Source organism: Protobothrops mucrosquamatus, unplaced genomic scaffold (genome assembly GCF_001527695.2).
Source record: "Protobothrops mucrosquamatus isolate PMUCROS unplaced genomic scaffold, P.Mucros_1.0 scaffold775, whole genome shotgun sequence".
Classification (NCBI taxonomy): Eukaryota; Metazoa; Chordata; class Lepidosauria; order Squamata; family Viperidae; genus Protobothrops; species Protobothrops mucrosquamatus.
The window spans coordinates 8,608-29,157 of NW_015387043.1; the positions used below are offsets into that span (position 1 = coordinate 8,608).

At 41.7% G+C, this 20,550-nt stretch overlaps 1 protein-coding gene across 2 annotated transcripts; it reads right to left on the reverse strand.

The window, feature by feature from the left end:
* Window positions 1-18: 18 nt before the first annotated feature.
* ARFGAP2 (ADP ribosylation factor GTPase activating protein 2) lies at window positions 19-20,276 on the reverse strand. 2 transcript variants are annotated; one of them, XM_015818645.1, is made up of 17 exons: window positions 20,186-20,276; window positions 19,737-19,855; window positions 16,243-16,315; window positions 15,816-15,947; window positions 15,643-15,723; window positions 14,052-14,154; window positions 13,292-13,348; window positions 12,003-12,047; window positions 11,349-11,401; window positions 10,439-10,575; window positions 9,515-9,646; window positions 6,831-6,959; window positions 6,610-6,744; window positions 6,357-6,483; window positions 5,875-5,965; window positions 4,890-5,008; window positions 19-1,837 (listed from the first exon to the last, which is right to left on the reverse strand). In XM_015818645.1, exons 1-17 carry the CDS (start codon window positions 20,255-20,257, stop codon window positions 1,817-1,819), a joined length of 1,626 nt encoding a protein of 541 aa, XP_015674131.1. In that variant the 5' UTR covers window positions 20,258-20,276; the 3' UTR covers window positions 19-1,816. The 2 variants fall into 2 exon arrangements, with proteins under 2 accessions (XP_015674131.1, XP_015674132.1); XM_015818646.1 differs by lacking the exon at window positions 12,003-12,047.
* Window positions 20,277-20,550: the final 274 nt, after the last annotated feature.

Sequence of the window (20,550 nt, forward strand, 5' to 3'; positions counted from 1 at the left end):
AAATAAGAACCACAAGGAATTGAGAACACAGGAATCCAATCTGATTTATTGGAGAGGAGGAGGAGTCCATAGCCCTCACCATGAAAACCCCGTAAAGCAGTGCCATAACTTTGGCCGCATATCACTTATGAATATTACGATGAATTTCAAGTACAGAGATGGCCCAAGCAGGGAAACCTCTTCCAATCTCTTTGAGTAAAAAGGCAGTGGTCTGATAGGAAGCTCTGCAAACGTCTTGCTGAGCAAGCAGTTTTAAATCTGCAACACTCGAAACTGGAGAGGGTATTTTTCAGAACCCTATGAATACAAAGGAGAAGCAAGCAAAGGGGGATATTTCTGGTCAGTCCATGCAGGCATTTATTTTCATAGGAAGTGCACAAGGAGTAAGCAGATTAATTGCACTAATGAGTTACACTAACGTGAAAGTGGGTAACCTCAAAGGACATTGGTAACCTTAGCTGCCTCTAGCAAGTGTGCCTCACTGAAACTCAAGACATCATTTCAATGTATTCTTGGCAATTAGGCTTCCTATTAAACGACAGGCTTGTCTTCTTAGGGGACACACTGGATTTGGTGGCAGTTTCCAGATAAACCCACTGTGCAGCAGCAGCAGCAGCAACAATCATGCAATTTGAATGCAAAATGGTTACAACAGTAAGCACCATTTCACAAGGAAATAATTCTCCCACTCTGCCGAAATGAGAATGCTCCAGTGGAAAAACGTCACTGAAACGTGGGATTCAGCATGCAGATGCAATGGGCGCTGTGGAGCAAAATACCTTTTATCATCCCAGGCATGAGATTAGCAATGTAGGCCGGGAAGGAGCATTTATCTGCTCCAGTTCCTCTCCGATCAATAAAGCTATTAACAGTTTATGAGAACAATCCCAGAAAGCATAGGGACAACAGTGACGCCTGGATAGGTGGAAGAAGTTTTCTTGAAACTGGTCTTGTTTCCGTATAATTTGCAAGAGAGCTATGGTGTTCAGTCAAGTCCATTATTGTGTTTCGGAAGGAAAGCAGTAGTAGCAGTGGTTGTGCAACAAAAGTGGGACATGGTGAACGGAGTGAATAGAGTCAACGCTCATTTCTCTTAACTTATGAAATAAAAGACAGCACCCAATGGACAACTGATTATAGGAAAGGTTTGATAGCCCTTCCTTGCTTATCGCTGAAGATCTCCAATCTCCTGCGTAAATTTATCATCGGTCATATTTGAAAAAGAAAAGCATCTTAACTAAGACCGAGAGTGCTGACCTTTCACTGCATGCTGTACGTTTGTGCTTTTCACAAGCCATTATTCTAAAGCGGTGCATCACACTGGTTCCTTAAGGCAGTAAGATTACTATGGGCTTCACTCTAATCTGGAGCATAGGTTATAGAGTCTCCATCAATGCAACAAGTACTGTAATTTGCCTCTGAATTCATGCAGGAGCGTGAAAAAATATTACACACTACTTTCCTGCTTCCACAATACTAAGTCCACCAATAGCAGTCGGGGAGAGAAAGAGAAATATAAAGAGCAGCACCACAATGACATCTGCACCCTATCTCAATCCATAGCAGCAGAGGGATGTTCTCTGGAAAGGCCCGTACTTCAGTCGCTGAAGGCTGGGTTTTGACAAAATATGTTTTCTAATACAAAACAATGTCCAGAAAACCTTTTTGAGTACAGGACAAGCATATCCGTTTCCTCTATTCTCAAGCAGCCCTCAGCTATGCTCAGCTCAGAAGTTATCCTGTAGAGTTCCCATGTGGTGTTTCCAAGTTCAAGTGGTGTTATCCCGATGGCCAAGAGATAAAATCTTCTAAATCATCAATATGAACCATAGCGGTCCTAAGGGTAGGAGGGAAAAGAGACAAAGAGAGGAGAAAAAAAATCACTTAACAAATTGTCTATAAACCTGCTTGAAGATTTCTAGGCATTTCGCTATGAAAACTAGTCCAAAGCTGATAAACAAAAGTTATTACTTATGAGGCAGTCATACCAAAAAACAAAGGTGATCCTGCTAAGATCTGAACGGTGAGGTGGTCCACAAAAAGATATTATTGGCAAATTCTATGCAGTCCTCCCAGAAATGTCAGAAAAAGATCAGCATGGGAATTTGTTTTAGCTTCGTTACTGGACAATTCTTTGAACACGCATGTTTACGTAATTAACACAAGTATAAAAGACCGCCTCCTACCAAATATCTCCCTTCGACCAGTCCGCTCCCACAGAGAGGGCCTCCTTAGGGTGCCGTCGGCCAGTCAATGCCGGCTGGCGACCCCCAGGGGGAGAGCCTTTTCTGTGGCAGCTCCTGCCCTCTGGAATGACCTACCCCCCCGACCTACGTACAGTTGCGGACCTGCGCCTCTTCCGCCGAGTCTTGAAAACCCATCTATTCCATGCGGCCGGCCTGGCGTTCTTTTGATTGGGCTTTGCTAGGGGTTTTATATGGGGTATTTTAGAGCAGGCTTTTTATTCAATATTTATTGTGATTTTATTATTGCCTGTTCACCGCCCTGAGTCCCGTAAGGGAGATAGGGCGGTATATACATTTAAATAATAAATAAATAAATAAAAACAGATGGAGTGCGGGCTTGAACTCAAGACTTGCACACCAAGCCTAAAGTAAGTCTGAACCAGAATGGAATCTGGGTCACTATTCAAGATAGTCCAAGGTGGTTCTTTCTTTTCTCTTGACCCATTATTAAGTACATGAGAAACATGAACCTTATTGTTCAAGAAAATGTGTTCACCAAACTTGCAAGTTGAATCTAATCAAAACTCCGGAACAACTTATGCACTAGCAATATGTTTTGTTTTGGGAAGATCCTTCAGTTTAATTTTTTCCGCTATTTTTATCCTTAAATTTCCTACCATTTTATATCTCACCATCAACCTCAGCAAAACAATATTGTACTGTCTACAATACAGAAGGTGTTAAGTGCTCTTATTGGGTCTCGTCCTGATGTCTGTGCTATGTTTGGGTTTGTTTTCATATGATTACCTCCTTTGGAGAGTTCAGAAGTCTCTTTAAAGATTTTAACTGCATACTATATAAATACAGTTCAGGTAGGGCTGCAAATCCCATAAGTACAGCATTAGTTAGGACAGTGATGGCGAACCTTTTAGAGACCGAGTGCCCAAACTGCAACCCAAAACTCACTTATTTATCGCTGGGTGCCAGGTGGGCATGGCCCACTGGGTGGGCATGGCTGTGGTGGTCATGGAAGTCTGGGTGGGTGTGGCCAAGGTGGGCGTAGTCACCTTGATCTTGCTCATAGGAAGGGATGCTTGTGGGGGACAGGCAGGGCTGGGGGAGATCCAGGGGGTCTCTGGCAGGTGGGGCGGTGGGCAGGAGGCTCATCCTGCGGGGTGAGGCGGGCAGGGCAGGGGTGCCAATGTCGCAGGGCAAGGTGAGCCAGGGGCCGGGGCTGCTGCCTGACACCATCGGTCTCCACACACAGAGGCCAGCGAGCGCATGGGGGCCGACAGTGTCTGTCAGCAGCCACAGCCTGCCGGCCCCTCGACTGGCACACTCTGGGGCTCCGCAGCCCGCCGCCAGCAGTTCAGAGAAGCCGCCTTTGACCTGGACGGTTGGCCGACAGCTGAGGAGGCGATGCAGTGGGTTGTGCCCAGGAAAAGGAGAGCATACGAGGCCAGGAAAGATGGGACAGGGAGGAGGGAAACCAGCCATGCTGGGATGCATCTGGCCACATGGGACCTGGGCGAGTTAGCAGGCGGCTGGTTGAAGAGGGATGGTTGCCATCTCTGGGGCATGGTGCGCGTGCCCACAGAGAGGGCTCTGAGTGCCGCCTCTGGCACACGTGGCATAGGTTCGCCACCACTGAGTTAGGAGATATATCTTGCTGTATTATCAATCTTTCTACTCAAAATCAACATTTTAACACTGATTTGCATAGAGTGAAATTATCCAACTGGATCCATGTAGCGTTATAAAATTTGCAAGTTCAAATTGACCATGAAAAATACAATCTTTCTTAAAGTGGACTAATCAACTATTTTGTCTTGGAGGTATTTTAATTAGTGCCTTTATAGCCCATATGGCAGAATTAAAGAATGTGATGCCCGTGAGCATCAAAATGTGCGCTAGGCTCCAGGACCCAGATTTTAAAACTGTCTTTCAAATTCTTCTGTTTAAAAAAACATATAGGAAAAAAGCATGTTGAAATGCAAATGGCCAGCCTCGGGCATTAATCATTATTTTCGGTAATGTTTTGGATAATGGCAACTCAAGGTCTTGTTTAGAAGCATGCTCAACTGCCCAGGAAAAAAAAAAAACTAGACACAGAGAGAGAACTCTAAGGAGGCAGAGGTGATAGGAATAGCAGTTTCACTCATTGTTTCGTATCCCCAATGGCATCCACAACACACTCTCAAAATATTAAAGAACTACGTAGTCTACACCGGGGGTAGTCAACCTTGGCTCTTTTATGACTCGTGGACTTCAACTCCCAGAATTCCTGAGCCAGCTAAGCTGGCTCAGGAATTCTGGGAATTGAAGTCCACGAGTCATAAAAGAGCCAAGGTTGACTACCCCTGGTCTACACTATCATATGAGGTTCTTCAGATATCACGTATGTTGTTCATGTAAGCACATTTAATCACCCATTTAAAAGCTCTTGTAAAATTTAATAGTAAATAGATGATGGGGAAGCCCGTGTTGTGCAGTGGTTAGACACTGGATTAGTCCTGAGGACACTTGGATTCTAATTCATCCACCACCACAGAAACTCATTGGGTGAGTATGGGCCAATGATTCTCTTTCAACCCAGCTTACAGCTTGCTATTGCTGTAACAAAATAAAATGAGGACAATGTACATCATCTTGATCAAGATAATATATATAAGTATGATAAATAACTTCCCTTTCACTTCTCACCTGCAGCGAGTTCATCACACCATTGGCCAGGACAGCCATCTTGCCAGCAACAGACTTTACTCCCTGCTTGAACTGAGCAATGTCAGCAGCAGGTAGTACATTTCCAATGGATACACCTCCTGCAGGGAAGGAAAAAAATATAAATATGAAGGCCGATAGATCTTCGCAAAATAAAGAAGCTCCTCTTATGAGAGAGAACTTAACTGCTTGAACTCACTCATTTTTACAAGTGTTACTCTACTCCAGACATGTCAAACACAAGGCCCGGGGGCCGGATGCGGCCCGCGAAGTGGTTTCATGTGGCCCGCGAAGCCATCCTGGAAACAGTGAGGGAACGGCCCCCGCTGCCTTGGCCCTGGCCCAGGCCGGCCGAGAGCCAATGTACAATTTTGTGGTGGCCATCTATGCTGAAATGCATTCAGTCTTAGCTCCACAAGGCCGTCTGGAAACAGCGAGGAACCAGCCCCTGCCGCGTCGGCCCCGCCCCCTGGGTGCATGCTGGGGAGGTGTCACGCTTTATGAGGAATGAAGAAATGCACCATCGCCTGGAAGTGGCCAGTAAATGGCCCTCACCTACTTCACATATCCGGCTTGATGGGCTCTGCCTTGGTCCCACCCCTTTCTGCCAGAGACCCTCAGATCTGTCCCACTCCTGCCCAGGCCCCCACAGGCACCCTTGATGCGAATGATGTAGAGCTGGCCATGCCCACCCAGTAGGCCACACCCACTCCACCCACACCCACCCAGTAGGCCACACCCACTCCACCCACACCCACCCAGTAGGCCGCACCCACCCGGCCCCCCGAGGGCAACCGCAATGCTGATGCGGCCTTCAATCAAATTGAGTTTGACACCCCTGCTCTACTCACTGCTGTATACCAACTGTCCTCAGTATGGAACTAATGGCAGCAAAGCCATGGCGCGAGTCATGAACTATCACAGCACAGTTCCAAAAGAATAATTCTTTTGTTTTTGATGGACATACCCAAATTTGCTGCTTCAGATTCTCCGAAAAGATCAACGGAACTAATGGCATTGCTTCCTGAGAGCTGCTGGAGTCGGGATCTGGCCTCATACTGGTGGAAATAAAAAGACTTTTAAAAATAATGGAAATAAAAATGTTTTTAAAAATAAGGGGGGAAAGCTAATACCCGTGTTTCCCCGAAAATAAGACCGGGGCTTATATTAATTTTTTGCTCCAAGAGACTTATTGGGACTTATTTTCCGGTTAGGGCTTACATTCAGGAAAATATGGTACTAAACGCTTCCGTCTGGCTGACGAACTTAACTGGGGCTTATTTTTGGGGTGGGGCTTATATTACGAGTGTCCTGAAAAAAAAAATCAAGCTAGGGCTTATTTTCCAGTTGGGCCTTATTTTCGGGGAAACAGGGCATCAATCAGGAACACTGCTATTCACAATGGTCAGAAATTGGCCTCTGTGGGCAGAGAAATCATAGAAAACCTACCTCAGCATCAACTTCTCGTCCAAAGAACATGTCAGATGAGATGGCTTTGGCACCCGCAAACTTCTGTCGAGCTTCGTTAGACTCTGCTACTGATGCCTTGCTATCCGTTTCTCTTCTGTTGGTCGGTCTGAGTAGGGGAGAAAAGCACTGAAATCTTTCACTGACTATACATTTCAAGCAGATCCCCCCCCCCCTTACTCTCCATTCACACAACTCTGCGTGAGAGCAAAGGACTGTATTCCCCTTCCTTTACCTGTCACCAATGGGTCGGATGCTTGAGACTGTGATGTCTATCTCCTCTTCTCTTTTGTCAAGTCCCCAGGAGGGCATTTCTGTTTCCCACTGTGAGCCAAAACCATCTCCCAGTGAGAATGGATTATCTTTGTACCTAGGAACAAATGAGAGAAAGGAATCTACGCAGGCCAGATAGAGAAATGCTAACAGAACTAAAAACTCAGCAAAGCTTGGTCGTACTTGGGTGGTCCAGATGTGAAGCTTCCTGTATCTTCAAAGAGGCCCAGCTGAGACCGAGAGGACTTTACACTCGCTGGTGTTTCTTGTTCTATGACTTGCATCTCAGACAGGACAGAATGCGAAATGGAACTAGAAGAAACAATGCAAAGTTAAAAGGCCTGGCAAAACTCCATACTTCCAAATATTTCTTCAACACTAGAATTACCCTGGCATATATCACTTTCCACTTACTTAAAACGAACTGCTTTTGCCACTTGGGTGATAGTTCATTTAGTTTAAAGAGAGCCTTCTGGATATTTTCATGATCCTTTTGGTTTTCCCCACCCTAAATAGTTGAACAGCATTCATAATTTTGGCTGGTTCACTACTTAGTTCTAAGACAATTTGTCTATGTACAAATTAGAACGTATCGGTCTCAATAGTGAACTTTGAGGGACCCTAGTTCTTACTTCTATCTGTTTGAGAAAACGGCCCATTCATTCCTACACTATTTGTTTTTTATCAATTAGTAATCCATAAATGTACAGGCCTGCTTAGTTTAGGACAGCTAAGTTTGCTGAACAGCTTTTGATAAGATTGTGACAGACTTTATGAAAATCCAACTATACAATAGCAACAAAGTTCTTTTCAACTTGTTTACTTGCTGATACTCTAAAACAGGGATTGACATCTTAAGGCTCATGAGCTGGAAGTAGCGCACCACTCAAAATCATCTGGTCCATAGTCCCAAATATAAATATGTATGTATGTATGTATGTATGTATGTATGGTCATGTGAAGTACACCCTCTTTGAGTTCTGGGTTTTTTGTATATTCGTACATAGTAAAAATCACTTGGTCCTTAGCAGTTCTTAAAAGTAGGTAAATACAACTTCAGATTAACAACGTGACATATTACACCATGTCATCATTCATTTTACAAAAAGAAAGGTAAAATGGAGAGACCATATGTGAAAAACTAAATACACCTTATGATTCAACAGCTTGTAGAACCACATTTAGCAGCAATAACTTGAAGTAATATTTTCTGTATGACTTTATCAGTCTCTCACATCATTGTGGAAGAATTCTGGCCCACTTTTCTTTACAACACTGCTTTGCTTCATTGAGGTTTGTGGACATTTGTTTATGCACAGCTCTCTTGAGGTCCTGACACAGCATTTCAATTGGGTTGAGGTCCGGACTTTGACTGGACCATTGCAACACCTTGATTCTTTTCTTTTTTCCACCTCTCTGTTGTAGATTTGCTGGTGTTCGTGGGATCATTGTCCTGTTGCATGACCCAATGTCAGTCAAGCTTTAGCTATTGGACAGATGGCCTCACATTTGACTCTAGAATACTTTGGTATATGGAGATGTTCATGGTTGACTAAATGACTGCAAGATGCCCAGGTCCTGTGGCTGCAAAACAAACCCAAATCATCACCCCTCCACAACCGTGCTTGATATGAGTTGTTTGTGCTGATATGCTGTGTCTGGTTTTCACCAAATGTGACACTGTGCATTATAGCCAAACATCTCCACTTTGGTCCCATCTATGCAAATGACAGTGTCCCAGAAGTCTTGTGATCTGTTCAGAAATGGTGGCGGCGTAGCCTTTGGTCCTATATGAAGAAGGCTGCCGAAGTCTTCTTTAAAATAATCTCCAAAAGAATTTTTTGTGGAATCCATGCAAAACTTCTTTTAAAACCTGTTTTGCTCCCTGTGCTTAGTTACTGATTACTATTGATTTGTTTGCAACAGACCTTAAGCTGACTGATCCACAGTGTAAATTTCCCCAAACTCCCTCGAGTTTCTTGTCGTTTAAATTACATTACGTTAGGGACTTTTCAGTCTTCTTATACTGAGCTTAAATTGAGTGAAAAACTAGATATTTTTGATGGGAAGTCAACAATTTCACACTGTTGTTTATAAGAACTTTCAGGTAGATGCCATCAGAACCTGATGATTTGTTACAATGTCATCTCTCAAGCTGACCTACTACACCTTCCGTTGTTACTTCAATTAGTTTTAAAGTTTCCAATCCTCTACCTAAGAAAATCAATACAAGCTCAGGCAGCTTCCCTATATTTTCTGTAGTAAAGACAGATGCAAAGGACTTGCTCAATTTCTCTGCAGTATCTATATCTTCCCTGAGAATCTTCTACTTTTCTGGTCCAGTTCTTTTATCAGCTGGTTTTCCGCTTCAAAAACATTTAAATAAGTTCTCAGTAAATTCTTGATAGTTTTTGCCATGCTGTCTTTATTTTTCTTTCTGCATCATCATTTATTTTATTTACTTATAAAATTTATAGAATGCCCATCTTCCCTCACTGTAACTCTTGGCAGCATCAGCATCAGCGTCATCGTCATCCTTATTATCTTCTTTTATTACCCTTTTCTATTATAGTTTGTGCTTTATTTGTTAAAAAAGGATTTCCCTAACTTGTACAGATTTCTGAAAACTATTTGAATATCACGTTAGCCTCTTCTTGGATATGGCTGACTTTTCTTACTGCAACTTCTTACTGTAAGGGCCACAATGTTAACCAATTGGCACCAAGGGGGTTGAATATATACAGCATCCAAACAGACTTTGGAAATAGCCAAGGCACAGATCAGGCCTGCTGAGACTCCTAAGTGCTTCATGCCAGGCATGACATAAGTGGTGAGCCAGGCTTTTATTCTCCAATAAAGTAAATTACCTTCTGGACACCAAGCCCATGCCTAGTCTTTCAGCCTGCTCACGCTTCTTCCCTTCTAGGTTTTGAAGTTTCTTCTCCTCCTTCTTCCGATCAATTTGAAGCTCTTGATAGGCCAATCTCATTGAGGCCACTCTGTGAGAAAGATACCACAAGCATCACCAAACCATACGAGTATATATATATATATATATTCTGGAGGTTAATACAACTGCCTAGCATGCAGGCTGCCCAGGTTCGAATCCCATAGAGGGTATGGCTAGCTGATGAGAGCAAAATAAGCTCGAAATAGCTATTCTAGTCTCCCATTTAACTCTTTAACTCTTTGTCAACAAAAAAAGAAATTTGAATTTGTAATGTATCGCAGTAGCGACTTGAGCCTGCTTAACGCCCCTAGTTTGGGGGGCTGCAAAGCAAAAGTGATTATAAGTAGAACTGCAGTATAGCAGTCAAAATACCAAGGTGCATCAATCAGACCGGTCTGTCTGGAAAAAACTCTCTCTATCTCTATATCTATCTCTCTATCTATCTTTCTATATCATCTATATCTATATCTATCTCTATAGCTATATCTATATCTATCTGTAGGTAGGTAGGTAGGTAGGTAGGTAGGTAGGTAGGTAGATAGATAGATAGATGATAGATAGATAGATAGATAGATAGATAGATAGATAGATAGATAGATAGATAGATAGATAGATAGATAGATAGATAGATAGATAGATAGATAGATAGATAGATATAAAGTATCACAAACCAGGTTCATGGGCAGGCACTGCCCATTATTTTATTTATAAATGCTGAGGTTTGGAGATGGCCATCACATCTTTTTCCATGTTTCGAGAGTTCATTCTCCAGTTCAATCCCCGTGTGAGCAAATCTAGGCATATCCTAACTTAAGGATGGCTACATATAAAAGCCACTCACATCGACTCCTCCGCTTCCTTCCTGTACTCAGCTGCTTGTTGCTCTTTCAGCTTTTCCGCCATCTGGGCTTGCCGTTCGACTTCCGTAAAACTCTGGCTGCTCACTTTTTGAGCTCCGAGACCTTTTTTGGCTCCCAGCTAAAGTAAAGGAAGCAAAATAAAAAAAAAATTGCCAGGAAAGCAAAGAAAATGTGAAAGTCACTGAGCCTGAAACATCAGAGGAATTTACATGTATTACAGCCGGGGTAGTCAACCTTGGCTCTTTTATGACTCGTGGACTTCAACTCCCAGAATTCCTGAGTCAGCATAGCTGACTCAGGAATTCTGGGAGTTGAAGTCCACGAGTCATAAAAGAGCCAAGGTTGACTACCCCTGTATTACAACAACCTATGCAAAGGCACAACAGAAACTGAGATGTCTGAATATCATGCCATTTCAGAATTACTTTATTACAGAAAACGAAGATATAAAACAATGTCCTCAATTTTGCAAGCTGTGCTGCATGAACCAAAAGCGGAGGGGGGGGGCAGGGATTTGGAGGAGCATCTAGTATCTTTTCCCCAAAACATAAATATGTTAATTTCTGAGGTGAGGAAACCATCTGCCCATGACAGTTAACCCACGCTAAAAATAAATGCAGGGTCACTAAATCCATGGCATTAAGAGGACCATTTCAAACTATTAGTATGCAGAAAGGTTTCCAGAGAACTGGATGATGCTGCCCACCAAGAGCAGAGAAAATGAAGAAGGAGGAGGAGGGAAATCTTCATTAGCTTGCACAAAAAAACAGGCAGCAGCCACAGGAGAAAAGGAAGTCCTTGCAAAGGGTCACTCAGATGGGGCACAGCTATGCCAGAAAAAGCAAGCAGGCGCATGCCACAGAAAGCCAACGTCTCGGACAGCAGACTTACCCCTTTTTTTGCTGCACCTGCCTTCTTCTTTCCAATAAGGGAAGGCTTTATTTCTGCAATAAAGACAACCAATGAAGGGTGGGCTCTAGCTGCTGGGAATACTAATAACTCATCACAGCATTTCAAAACTTTTATGGTTAAAAGACTACCGTGGCCAAGTGTCCTATAAACATGGTTAATATACCCCTCAGAACCAGCAGCAGCACAGATTCAGCGTCAATATGACCAGCCATGACATGCATTTTCAAATTAGTCACCACTTGGGCCTCTCCTTCCAGGTTAAGAAAATGATAGAATTATGAGACTAAGATGTGGTGACTTGCTACGCAGCGAGCTCAGAAGTGTCCGTGGAAAGAGCCCAGTAGAAACAAAGCATTGCTGTAAATTTAAATGAGGCATATGTCGCAGGTTGCTCGGTAGTTCCCCACACAACCAAAGCAGGTAGAATATAACTGTCCAAGTGGTGCCACCTGTATCCATTTGACTAATTGCCAAAATTCCAGAAGCAAAATGTAATCTAAATTTGACTGCTAAGTAAGAGCAATTCCTTCCACGTTGTGTTGAGATCTTAAAAGATGCAAGACAGATAAACTCAAGAGCCGGAAGCAGAACCACAGAAATGGACGGCAAATAGTCCATACAGAGCCAGTTTACCTCTGGCCGGAGTTGCCCCTTGTGGAGACAGACACATGGATGCGTCTGAAGGAGAAAGAAACACGCATGTATTTGATTCTAAAAAGAGGATGTTTAGACGAAGGTGGAGCGTACAAGTCTGACCTTCAGCAAGATATCCTACACAAGACTGTACTGTGGTCTACAAACCTAGTTCAGACAAGATATCTCATCTGGCAAATCTCGGAAATACTGAACAGACTCAGAGAGAAGCTAAGAATATTACTTGTCAAAATGCATCCAAAAACTTGGATTTGGCTTTTTTTTGCTGATATGCTTATCCGTGACTGTTTACAATGATACTTTTTTATAAAACACCTGTATTTTTCTGAAATATCTATTTTTCATATATACTCACGTATAAGCAGACCCTTGAAATTTAAACCAAAATACCATAAAAAATGCAGGTCACCTCATCTGCAGGTGGCACATTTTTTATGGTAGTTTGGTTAAAATTTGAGGGATGATTTATACGATATATTTCATATATTAGTTGATTAATAAATATACAAAATATATCACATGTACTCACATGTAAAATGATATTTAAATCAAGATAGTGTGTTTAAAGGTTTTTCTTCCTATTAGGATTCAGGGCACCTCTCATATTCCTAAATGAAAAGAGCATGGATGTTATGGAAAGTTGTGGTTTTTTTCCCCCCTAAGGATATTTACATCAAAGTGAATGGAAGCATAAAAATAATAGACGTGAGGTATAAATAATATATAAGACCATGACATTAGAATCAGGCCACAGTCTGGATTAGTTGGATGTGACTCTTGAAGAACAAGCCAAGGCTGCATCAGCTTGCTACTACCTCAATCCTCCTGAGAAATATTAGCTGAGGCTACAGAATCACAGGGATTTCAATAAATTCTGGGGAAATCCTTCTGATAGATAACCTATTTAACAGGGAATGAAACTGACTCCGGCTGTTATCAACTCTTCAGAATTAAAACATTTAAAAATAGAAGCTGGATGGCTTCCTGTTAGAGATAATTATAGCCACCTCTGGACAGCAAGGGATTAGACCCGTTGACATTTTAACCTTTCTTCCAACGATTCTACAGTTTCCAAAAAGATAAAATCTTTGTTACTCAGTTCCTATTCTAATATCGCAATAAGCAGTTCAAAATGACAACTATTCATCTTCTCAACCCAGTGTAGCATCTGAAATAAATCGATGGTCAGTGCAAACCACCTGAAGTGAAAATGATGATTGCTGGTAACAGTGTGCATTGAGGAAAACAGAGGAGATACCTATACTTACCAACAGAACCTTTGGGAGAGGTGCTCAGCAACTCAATAGATGGACCTTGGTCAGCCTCTACGGAGGGAAAAAAAAATCCCCAAACTGTGATATTCTAGAAGCACTACACATGCACCAAATACCACAATTCCATGAAGAAGCTACTGAAATAAACTGAAGGACTTATCAGAGAGGCGCTTACAGCAAATGACTGATTGAGCGAATACCAATTTGAATCTATGCCTTATTGTTACTCTTTATTGTTACTCTACTGACTGTAACCATGGCTTACTGTAACATAAAAATGGGGATACTGGGCTAACAGTTTCTAGCATATTCCTAGTTTTAATGCTCCTAGGAGCTAATAAAGGAAAGTAATTAACAGAAAAGAGCTTTACATGCCATTACAACTTTGTTTATCTACAAAGTTTAGCTTGATCCTGCTTTCTCAACAATCTATAATTAAAACAAGCTATTATCTCAGCTAGGTGTATGAATACAGCCACCTATCAGTTAATAGACACGCTTCTTTCATATATCATACATTTATCCTGTTGGAATACAGAATTGCTGAAATGCTCAGTTCGTGAAAACAAAATAAAGCTACTACATGCATCACTGAACGGATTACATAGTTTTGGTTTATCAAAACATACAGTCTGCATGACGTGGATTGTCTGCTGATCATCAAGCTTAATAGCAATCAAAGTTCATTCCACCCAGTGGAGATATTTAATACGGAAAGAGAAACTAAGTATCTGGCTTCTGCTTTGGTACTTACGAGGCACCTCATTATTTTCAGATGGCTTTGTTGGTTTCTCCAATTCTGATGTGGACTCTATTGAACTCTGCTCTATCTTAGCCACATCCCAGTTATTACACGCCTTAAAGAAAACAGATCAGTTCTTAGAAAGGCTCAACAAGGTTAATTCATAACTCAAACAAGATCTGGACTAATAAGCCAACATTGTAGACAGTGAGTATTACTACTTTCTTAAAGATAGGTCCCATTCTAATAGTGTTGCCACCAACCATCAATTATGACCCTATCACCAAACAAAAAATATTCGAGCCATGAGGTATAGGCAGGTAGTCCTTTTCTTACAACAGTTTGTTTAGTGACCTTCGAAGTTACAACGGCACAGAAAAAAGTGACTTATTATCGTTTTTACACTTACGACTGTAGCAGCATCCCCAGGGTCACGTGATCCAAATTCAGAGGCTTGACAACTGACTCATATTTATGACGGTTGCAGTGTCCCGGGGTCATGGGTTCACCTTTTGCAACCTTCTGACAATCAGTCAGTTGGGAAGCCAGATTCACTTAACAACCATGTTACCAACTTAGCAACTGTAGTGATTCGCTTAACAACTGTGGCAAGAAAGGTTGTAAAATGGGACAAAATTCACTTAATTCACAGAAATTTTGGGGTCAATTGTGGTTGTAAAGTCGAGTATTACTTCATTTCTGATACTAGCCAGCCAGTCACTTCCAAGAAATTCACAAAAAGGGAATGACACAATGTGCATAGTCTAATGGCATTATATTGGGCTTGAACAAAGAATACAAAGGAACTTTTATTAAGAAGAATTGTCCGAATGGTTTGCATTTCAGTGAAAAAATACAGGCTTCACACATATAATAGTGTAAAATCCCAGTTCCTTTAATGGGAACAATCTGTTACCTGACAGATTTGTTGGGACTTCAACTCACAGGATTTCTGACAATTTCAACATCTGGAAGCCACCAGGCTGGGGAAAGCTTTGAAGATCAACTGGGTCCAATACTATTGCACATAGCACTATCCCAATTCATAACAAATCAGCTTCATATATATGATGACAGCTCAGAATTGCAATGGAAAAAAAAATGAAAATGCCAATTTCTGACCAGGTTGTCAATTCAAATGGTTCACCATAAACTAATACTCATTTAAAAGGTACACTTTACGTAGTCTTGGTAAACAACTCTAACTAGGCACAGGAACCCATTCACTAAGTGATGTGATCATACAGTAAAAATATTATATGACCATATCATATCACAATGCCAGAACTAGTTGCAGTTGTTAAGCAAATCCTGTGTGGTTGTTAAGCATGACATCACATGATCACAACAGTTTCTCCATTAACTTTTGTTTGTCGGAAACTGGCAGTAAAAGTTGAATATAGTGAACACGTAACATGCTGTAACAGCCACAAGCTTCAAGAACTGGCTGTAAGTCTCCTTGTTTAGCGCAGTCATAACTTCAAATGGCTGCCGAATGAGTGGTCGCTAACCAAGGATTATCTGCATTAAGGAAAACTCATCAGACAAATTCTCCAAGGAAGATTTCCAATTGAAAAGAGCAATTCAAGTTGGCTCAACTCACCTGTGTGTGCTCCAAGAAGAAATCAGCATCACTCCTTTCCAGAGAGTGGCCAGGAATCCCACTTAAGCCATCAATCAGGAGCTAAAAAAGGAGAGGATCATCTATGGATTTTTATAGCAAATCTTATAATTTCCCATCGCCCCCCAACAGTGCACAGACTTATTAGTCCTTACATCATTTCCATATTTGGCCATGGCAGCACTTGCCAGCTGCTGGATCTTCTCTCGGTACATGTGAGCAGCACGGCTATTATACTTGGCAGGGGCATCTGAGGTGATACAGCCATGCTGGCAGAAAAAAGCTGTCTGAAAACAGAGAAAATACAGTTGGTTTTTTTAGGATCGAAAAGAACAAACTGAAAACTAGATAATATTTCCAGATACACTGTAAATATGGAGCGACTGAGCTTCAGTATTAGAAACATTGAAAAATACTGAATATTGAAAAAAATTACCATGTAATTTTTAAAAAATAGCTTGTTAATAAATATTCACCAAGTTATTTACCGGGTACCCAATCACAGCATTCTCCCAAAAAAGGAATTAAAAAAAAATCCAATGCCCATCTAAATCAGAGAATGCCATTTCAACTGGTCCTTACCGCATTGGCATTGCTCCCCACTTGCATACACCTCAACTGAAACCAGCTCCAGTTGGAGTCAAGCTCTGTAGACCTAAAAGGGGACAAGATTGGCATTATATATTATACACAAATTCACCATACAGGTATCAAGGATTTCCAAAAGCCAAAATGCCCTTCTGTCACAATATAATCTGTTGTCCTGTCAAAAAACAGTACTTTCACTTCTCTTAGGACAATACTTTCACACAACAGATAGGAAAAAGCTAGCACATGCCAAGGTTTTAATCAATTTGCAGGAACATAAAGATCACCTTGTTATATCAACTTTCCCCAAATTATGCCCTCCAGAACTGCTGGCACTACCAGTTTGACTATCCAGGGCACTTGGTTTAGGGAATGCCCTGGATAGTCATGATATTTCTCCAATGCAGAATTCTTCTAATTTTTTTTCTATCTAACAAAATTGGGAATCTGATTTATTCACCAGATTTATATGCCTTCACAATCATAAACAGGTTTTTGGCAGTTTGCAAGACCAAAAGACGTAAGAATACAAAAAATATATCAGAAAAGGCAAAAAAATAAAAATAAAAAAATAATCTCCCAACAGCCTGGTATTGTGCCCCCAAAGCTCTCTCTTTTTTTCCAGGAGGTAAATGTTGGGCACAAACAACTCCTCAATGGGAGACCATTCCAAGGGGCAATCCCTATCACAGAAAAAATAAATGCTTCCATGTTCACACATACATACACCTTGACCTCCTCAAAATAGTATACAAGCAACTGCTTCTCCTGGCACTATTGGATTGGTCAATGAAAAGATGAAGTCTTAAGGGTAACCTGGTGCCAATAAAGATATTTATAGACTAAAACCAGCTGTTTGGATTGCATGCAGAACTTAACAGAAAGCCTATGGAGGGCTCCTAAAGCAGAGGTACTGTGTGCCCATCAGCCAACTCATTTTATAACATTTCAAACCCAAAACAAATAAGCTAAAGCTATAGTTTTGACAATATAAACAGGGCAGGGAATTTGTGACTGTTGATGGTTCTGAATTACAACCTGCAGCATTCCTCATCACTGATTATACTGGACAGGGCTGCCGATCCAATGCACTGGCAGAGCCAGTGATTCTTTATACCTACCTACACTATAAAGTAATACTGCAATATAAATAATTTAACACTCTTGTTAACACTCTCTTAACAATCTTCTGTGAGTAGGTCTCTAATTTTTCAGACTTCATAAATACATTGAAATGAGATAACAATGAAGAGGAAAAAAACAAAATGCACCATTTAATAACTAGTTCTCTTTTCACAGATGTCCATCATTTGTTAACTATTCCAAAACAACTACTTACACATGTTAAATAGTTAGGGAATTATTAAGAATGAAAATGTTTTATAATCATTGCCTAGAAGCAAATACACAAAGAGATAGAATGTGGAAGAATTTGTATGTAGGACAATGCATATTAGAATTTTTAATAAATATTAAGAATAAGGACAAAAACTTAATGAATGCATTTGCACATCATGTAAGCTGAGAATAGGGACAAAAACTTAATGAATGCATTTGTGCATCATGTAATGCTTATTGAAACACTGTACTTTATAAATGCAAATGGGTGTGACCAACAAAATGCAGACAACTTAAGTGGGGAAAGGAGAAGCCATTTTATTCAAACAAGGGATGATGATGAATAAGTCAGAACTCTTTGTCATATACATCATCAAGCAAATCAAGGACAAAGCATCTATAGTTTGCTAATCAGTTGTTGTGCATAAGTAAGCAACACAACAAGTATATGGCCTGCATTGTCAAAGTCAAAGTCTCCAAATAAGTCATCCATAGAATTCAGAAAGAGCATTATCACTGAAAAGAATCTGATGATAAATAAACCAGACTGTCTTAAAACATGCAAAACTATACTCAATGAGGTAGAGGAAAGATTTATAGTAAAAGAAATGATGAATCTGACATTTTCTAATGTCAATTATTCAGAGCTTGGAAGAATTATTTTTTTCTACCTTTGAGTAAGTGTTGACTTCTAACAACTGCCTGGACAAGCCCCTGCAAGTTTTCTAAGCAAGATTTCAGGATAGTTTACTTTGCCTCATTCTTTCTAGGACTGAGAAACAGTGACTGGTTCAAGGTCAACCAGCTGGTTTTGTGCCTCAGGCAAGAGTAGAACTCAAAGCTTCCAGCCTGACACTTTAACCCGACACCAAACTGGCTCTCAAAGATACAATACAAAGTACCAGAATCATGCCACCTGGTACATTTTTAAGACAACAAAATTGCAGGATAGAAAACAAATAGGGAGTTTAAAAACCGTTAGGCTAACATACTCAAGAATGTATACACCAATGCAGTTATTTGATATGATAAGAGACTGGGATTGGGGAAATAAGATCGTACCAAGTTAGCTGCCCTTGATCATCTGTCAGACATAAATTATTAATTCAACTGAAATAATCCCCTAGGCAGGGGGTTGGAATGGATGACCTCCAAGATCCCTTATAATTATAATAATAATAATAATAATAATAATAATAATAATAATAATAATAATAATAATAATAATAAAAAAGTTGGAAGGAACCTTGGAGGTCATCGAGTCCAACCCCCTGCCCAGGCAGGAACCCTACACCATTTCAGACAAATGGCTGTCCAGTCTCTTCTTAAAAACTTCCAGTGTTGGAGCATTCACCACTTCTGGAGTCAGGTTGTTCCACTGGTTAATTGTTCTAACTGTCAGGAAGTTTCTCCTTAGTTCTAGGTTGCTTCTCTCCTTGATCAGTTTCCACCCGTTGCTTCTCGTCCTGCCTTCAGGCGCCTTGGAGAAGAGCTTGACTCCCTCTTCTTTGTGGCAGCCCCTGAGATATTGGAACGCTGCTATCATGTCCCCCCTCGTCCTTCTCTTCGTTAAACTAGACATACCCAATTCCAGCAACCGTTCCTTATATGCTTTAGCCTCCAGTCCCCTAATCATCTTTGTTGCTCTTCTCTGTACTCTTTCTAGAGTCTCAGCATCTTTTTTACATCGTGGTGACCAAAACTGGATGCAGTATTCCAAGTGTGGCCTTACTAAGGCATTGTAAAGTGGTATTAACACTTCACGTGATCTTGATACTTCCAACAGAAGTATCTACATATTCTATTCTACAATATGTAAAGGATTCTGTACCCATACAGAAAAGAAAACTCAATTGCCCTCTTACTTGCAGGTAATTAAGCTAGATCTGCTCGATACAAAAACACGATTACTTATCTAATCGGGCAAACGATGTGGAATGCTAATTCATCTAAGCCAGTGTTTCTCAACCTTGACCATTTTAAGGCATGTGGACGTCAACTCCCAGAATTCCACAGCCAGCATTGCTGGCTGTGGAATTCTGGGAGTTGACGTCCACATGCCTTAAAATGGTCAAGGTTGAGAAACACTGATCTAAGCAGCTCTGGATACTATTTTAACTCGCTTTAGCCGACATCCAAGCACGACTTACCGAATGAAGCTGACATGAACGCCCAGCGAGCGGTGGATTCCGGAACAGTCGATACAAAGAAACACCCCATAGGTGATGCTGGCCCAGCTCGGGTTCTTTGCCCCGCAGTCAAAACAGGACTACAAGAAACAGCAACAACAAAAAAGGTGAGTTTTAAAATTAACGGATCTCCCAGTAACGGAGAAGCCGGCTCGTGGGGTCTTAAACCGAATCCGTCGCCTAGGCAACCACTCGTTCCCGATTAGCAGCTGCTACTCCGATGCCGGACCGCTATGCGACAACCACTCGACTCCAAGGCTCGTTGCTACATTCGGGTGCGGAGTCCAGGGGTTACCGGCGAGGACGGCGGGGCGGGGAGAGAGAGATACGGGTCAATCCCGCTCTGAAACGTCTCGCGATCCGGACAACCACCATCGAGCCCTCAGCCCACACGCTTTAAACGTCCGTACCTTATTGGCCGGCGCAGCTCGCAGACGCTTGAAAAGGGTCTGGATTTCCATCCGGCTGGGCCCCGCCGCCATGTTTTCTTTCTCCCAGCATTCGCAGCGCTCGGCAGCCGGTCACAGCGTGGGCCAATCCGCGTGAAGTGGGCGGGCTTCTGCGGACGGGTCCCTCTCAGGGTCAGTTCAGAGCGCGGGCGCCATTGACAGTCGGGGCCAAGTACTTGGCAAGAAGCAGGATGGCTGCCTGCCAAGTTGCCGGGGGACAGAGGACCATGGCCAAAGCCTGTTCTGCCCTCAAGTGCCCCGACTGAACCGTGCAAACGGTTTATTTTTCCACAGGTCTGAAGAGTTACCGCAGCCTTGTCTTCCCC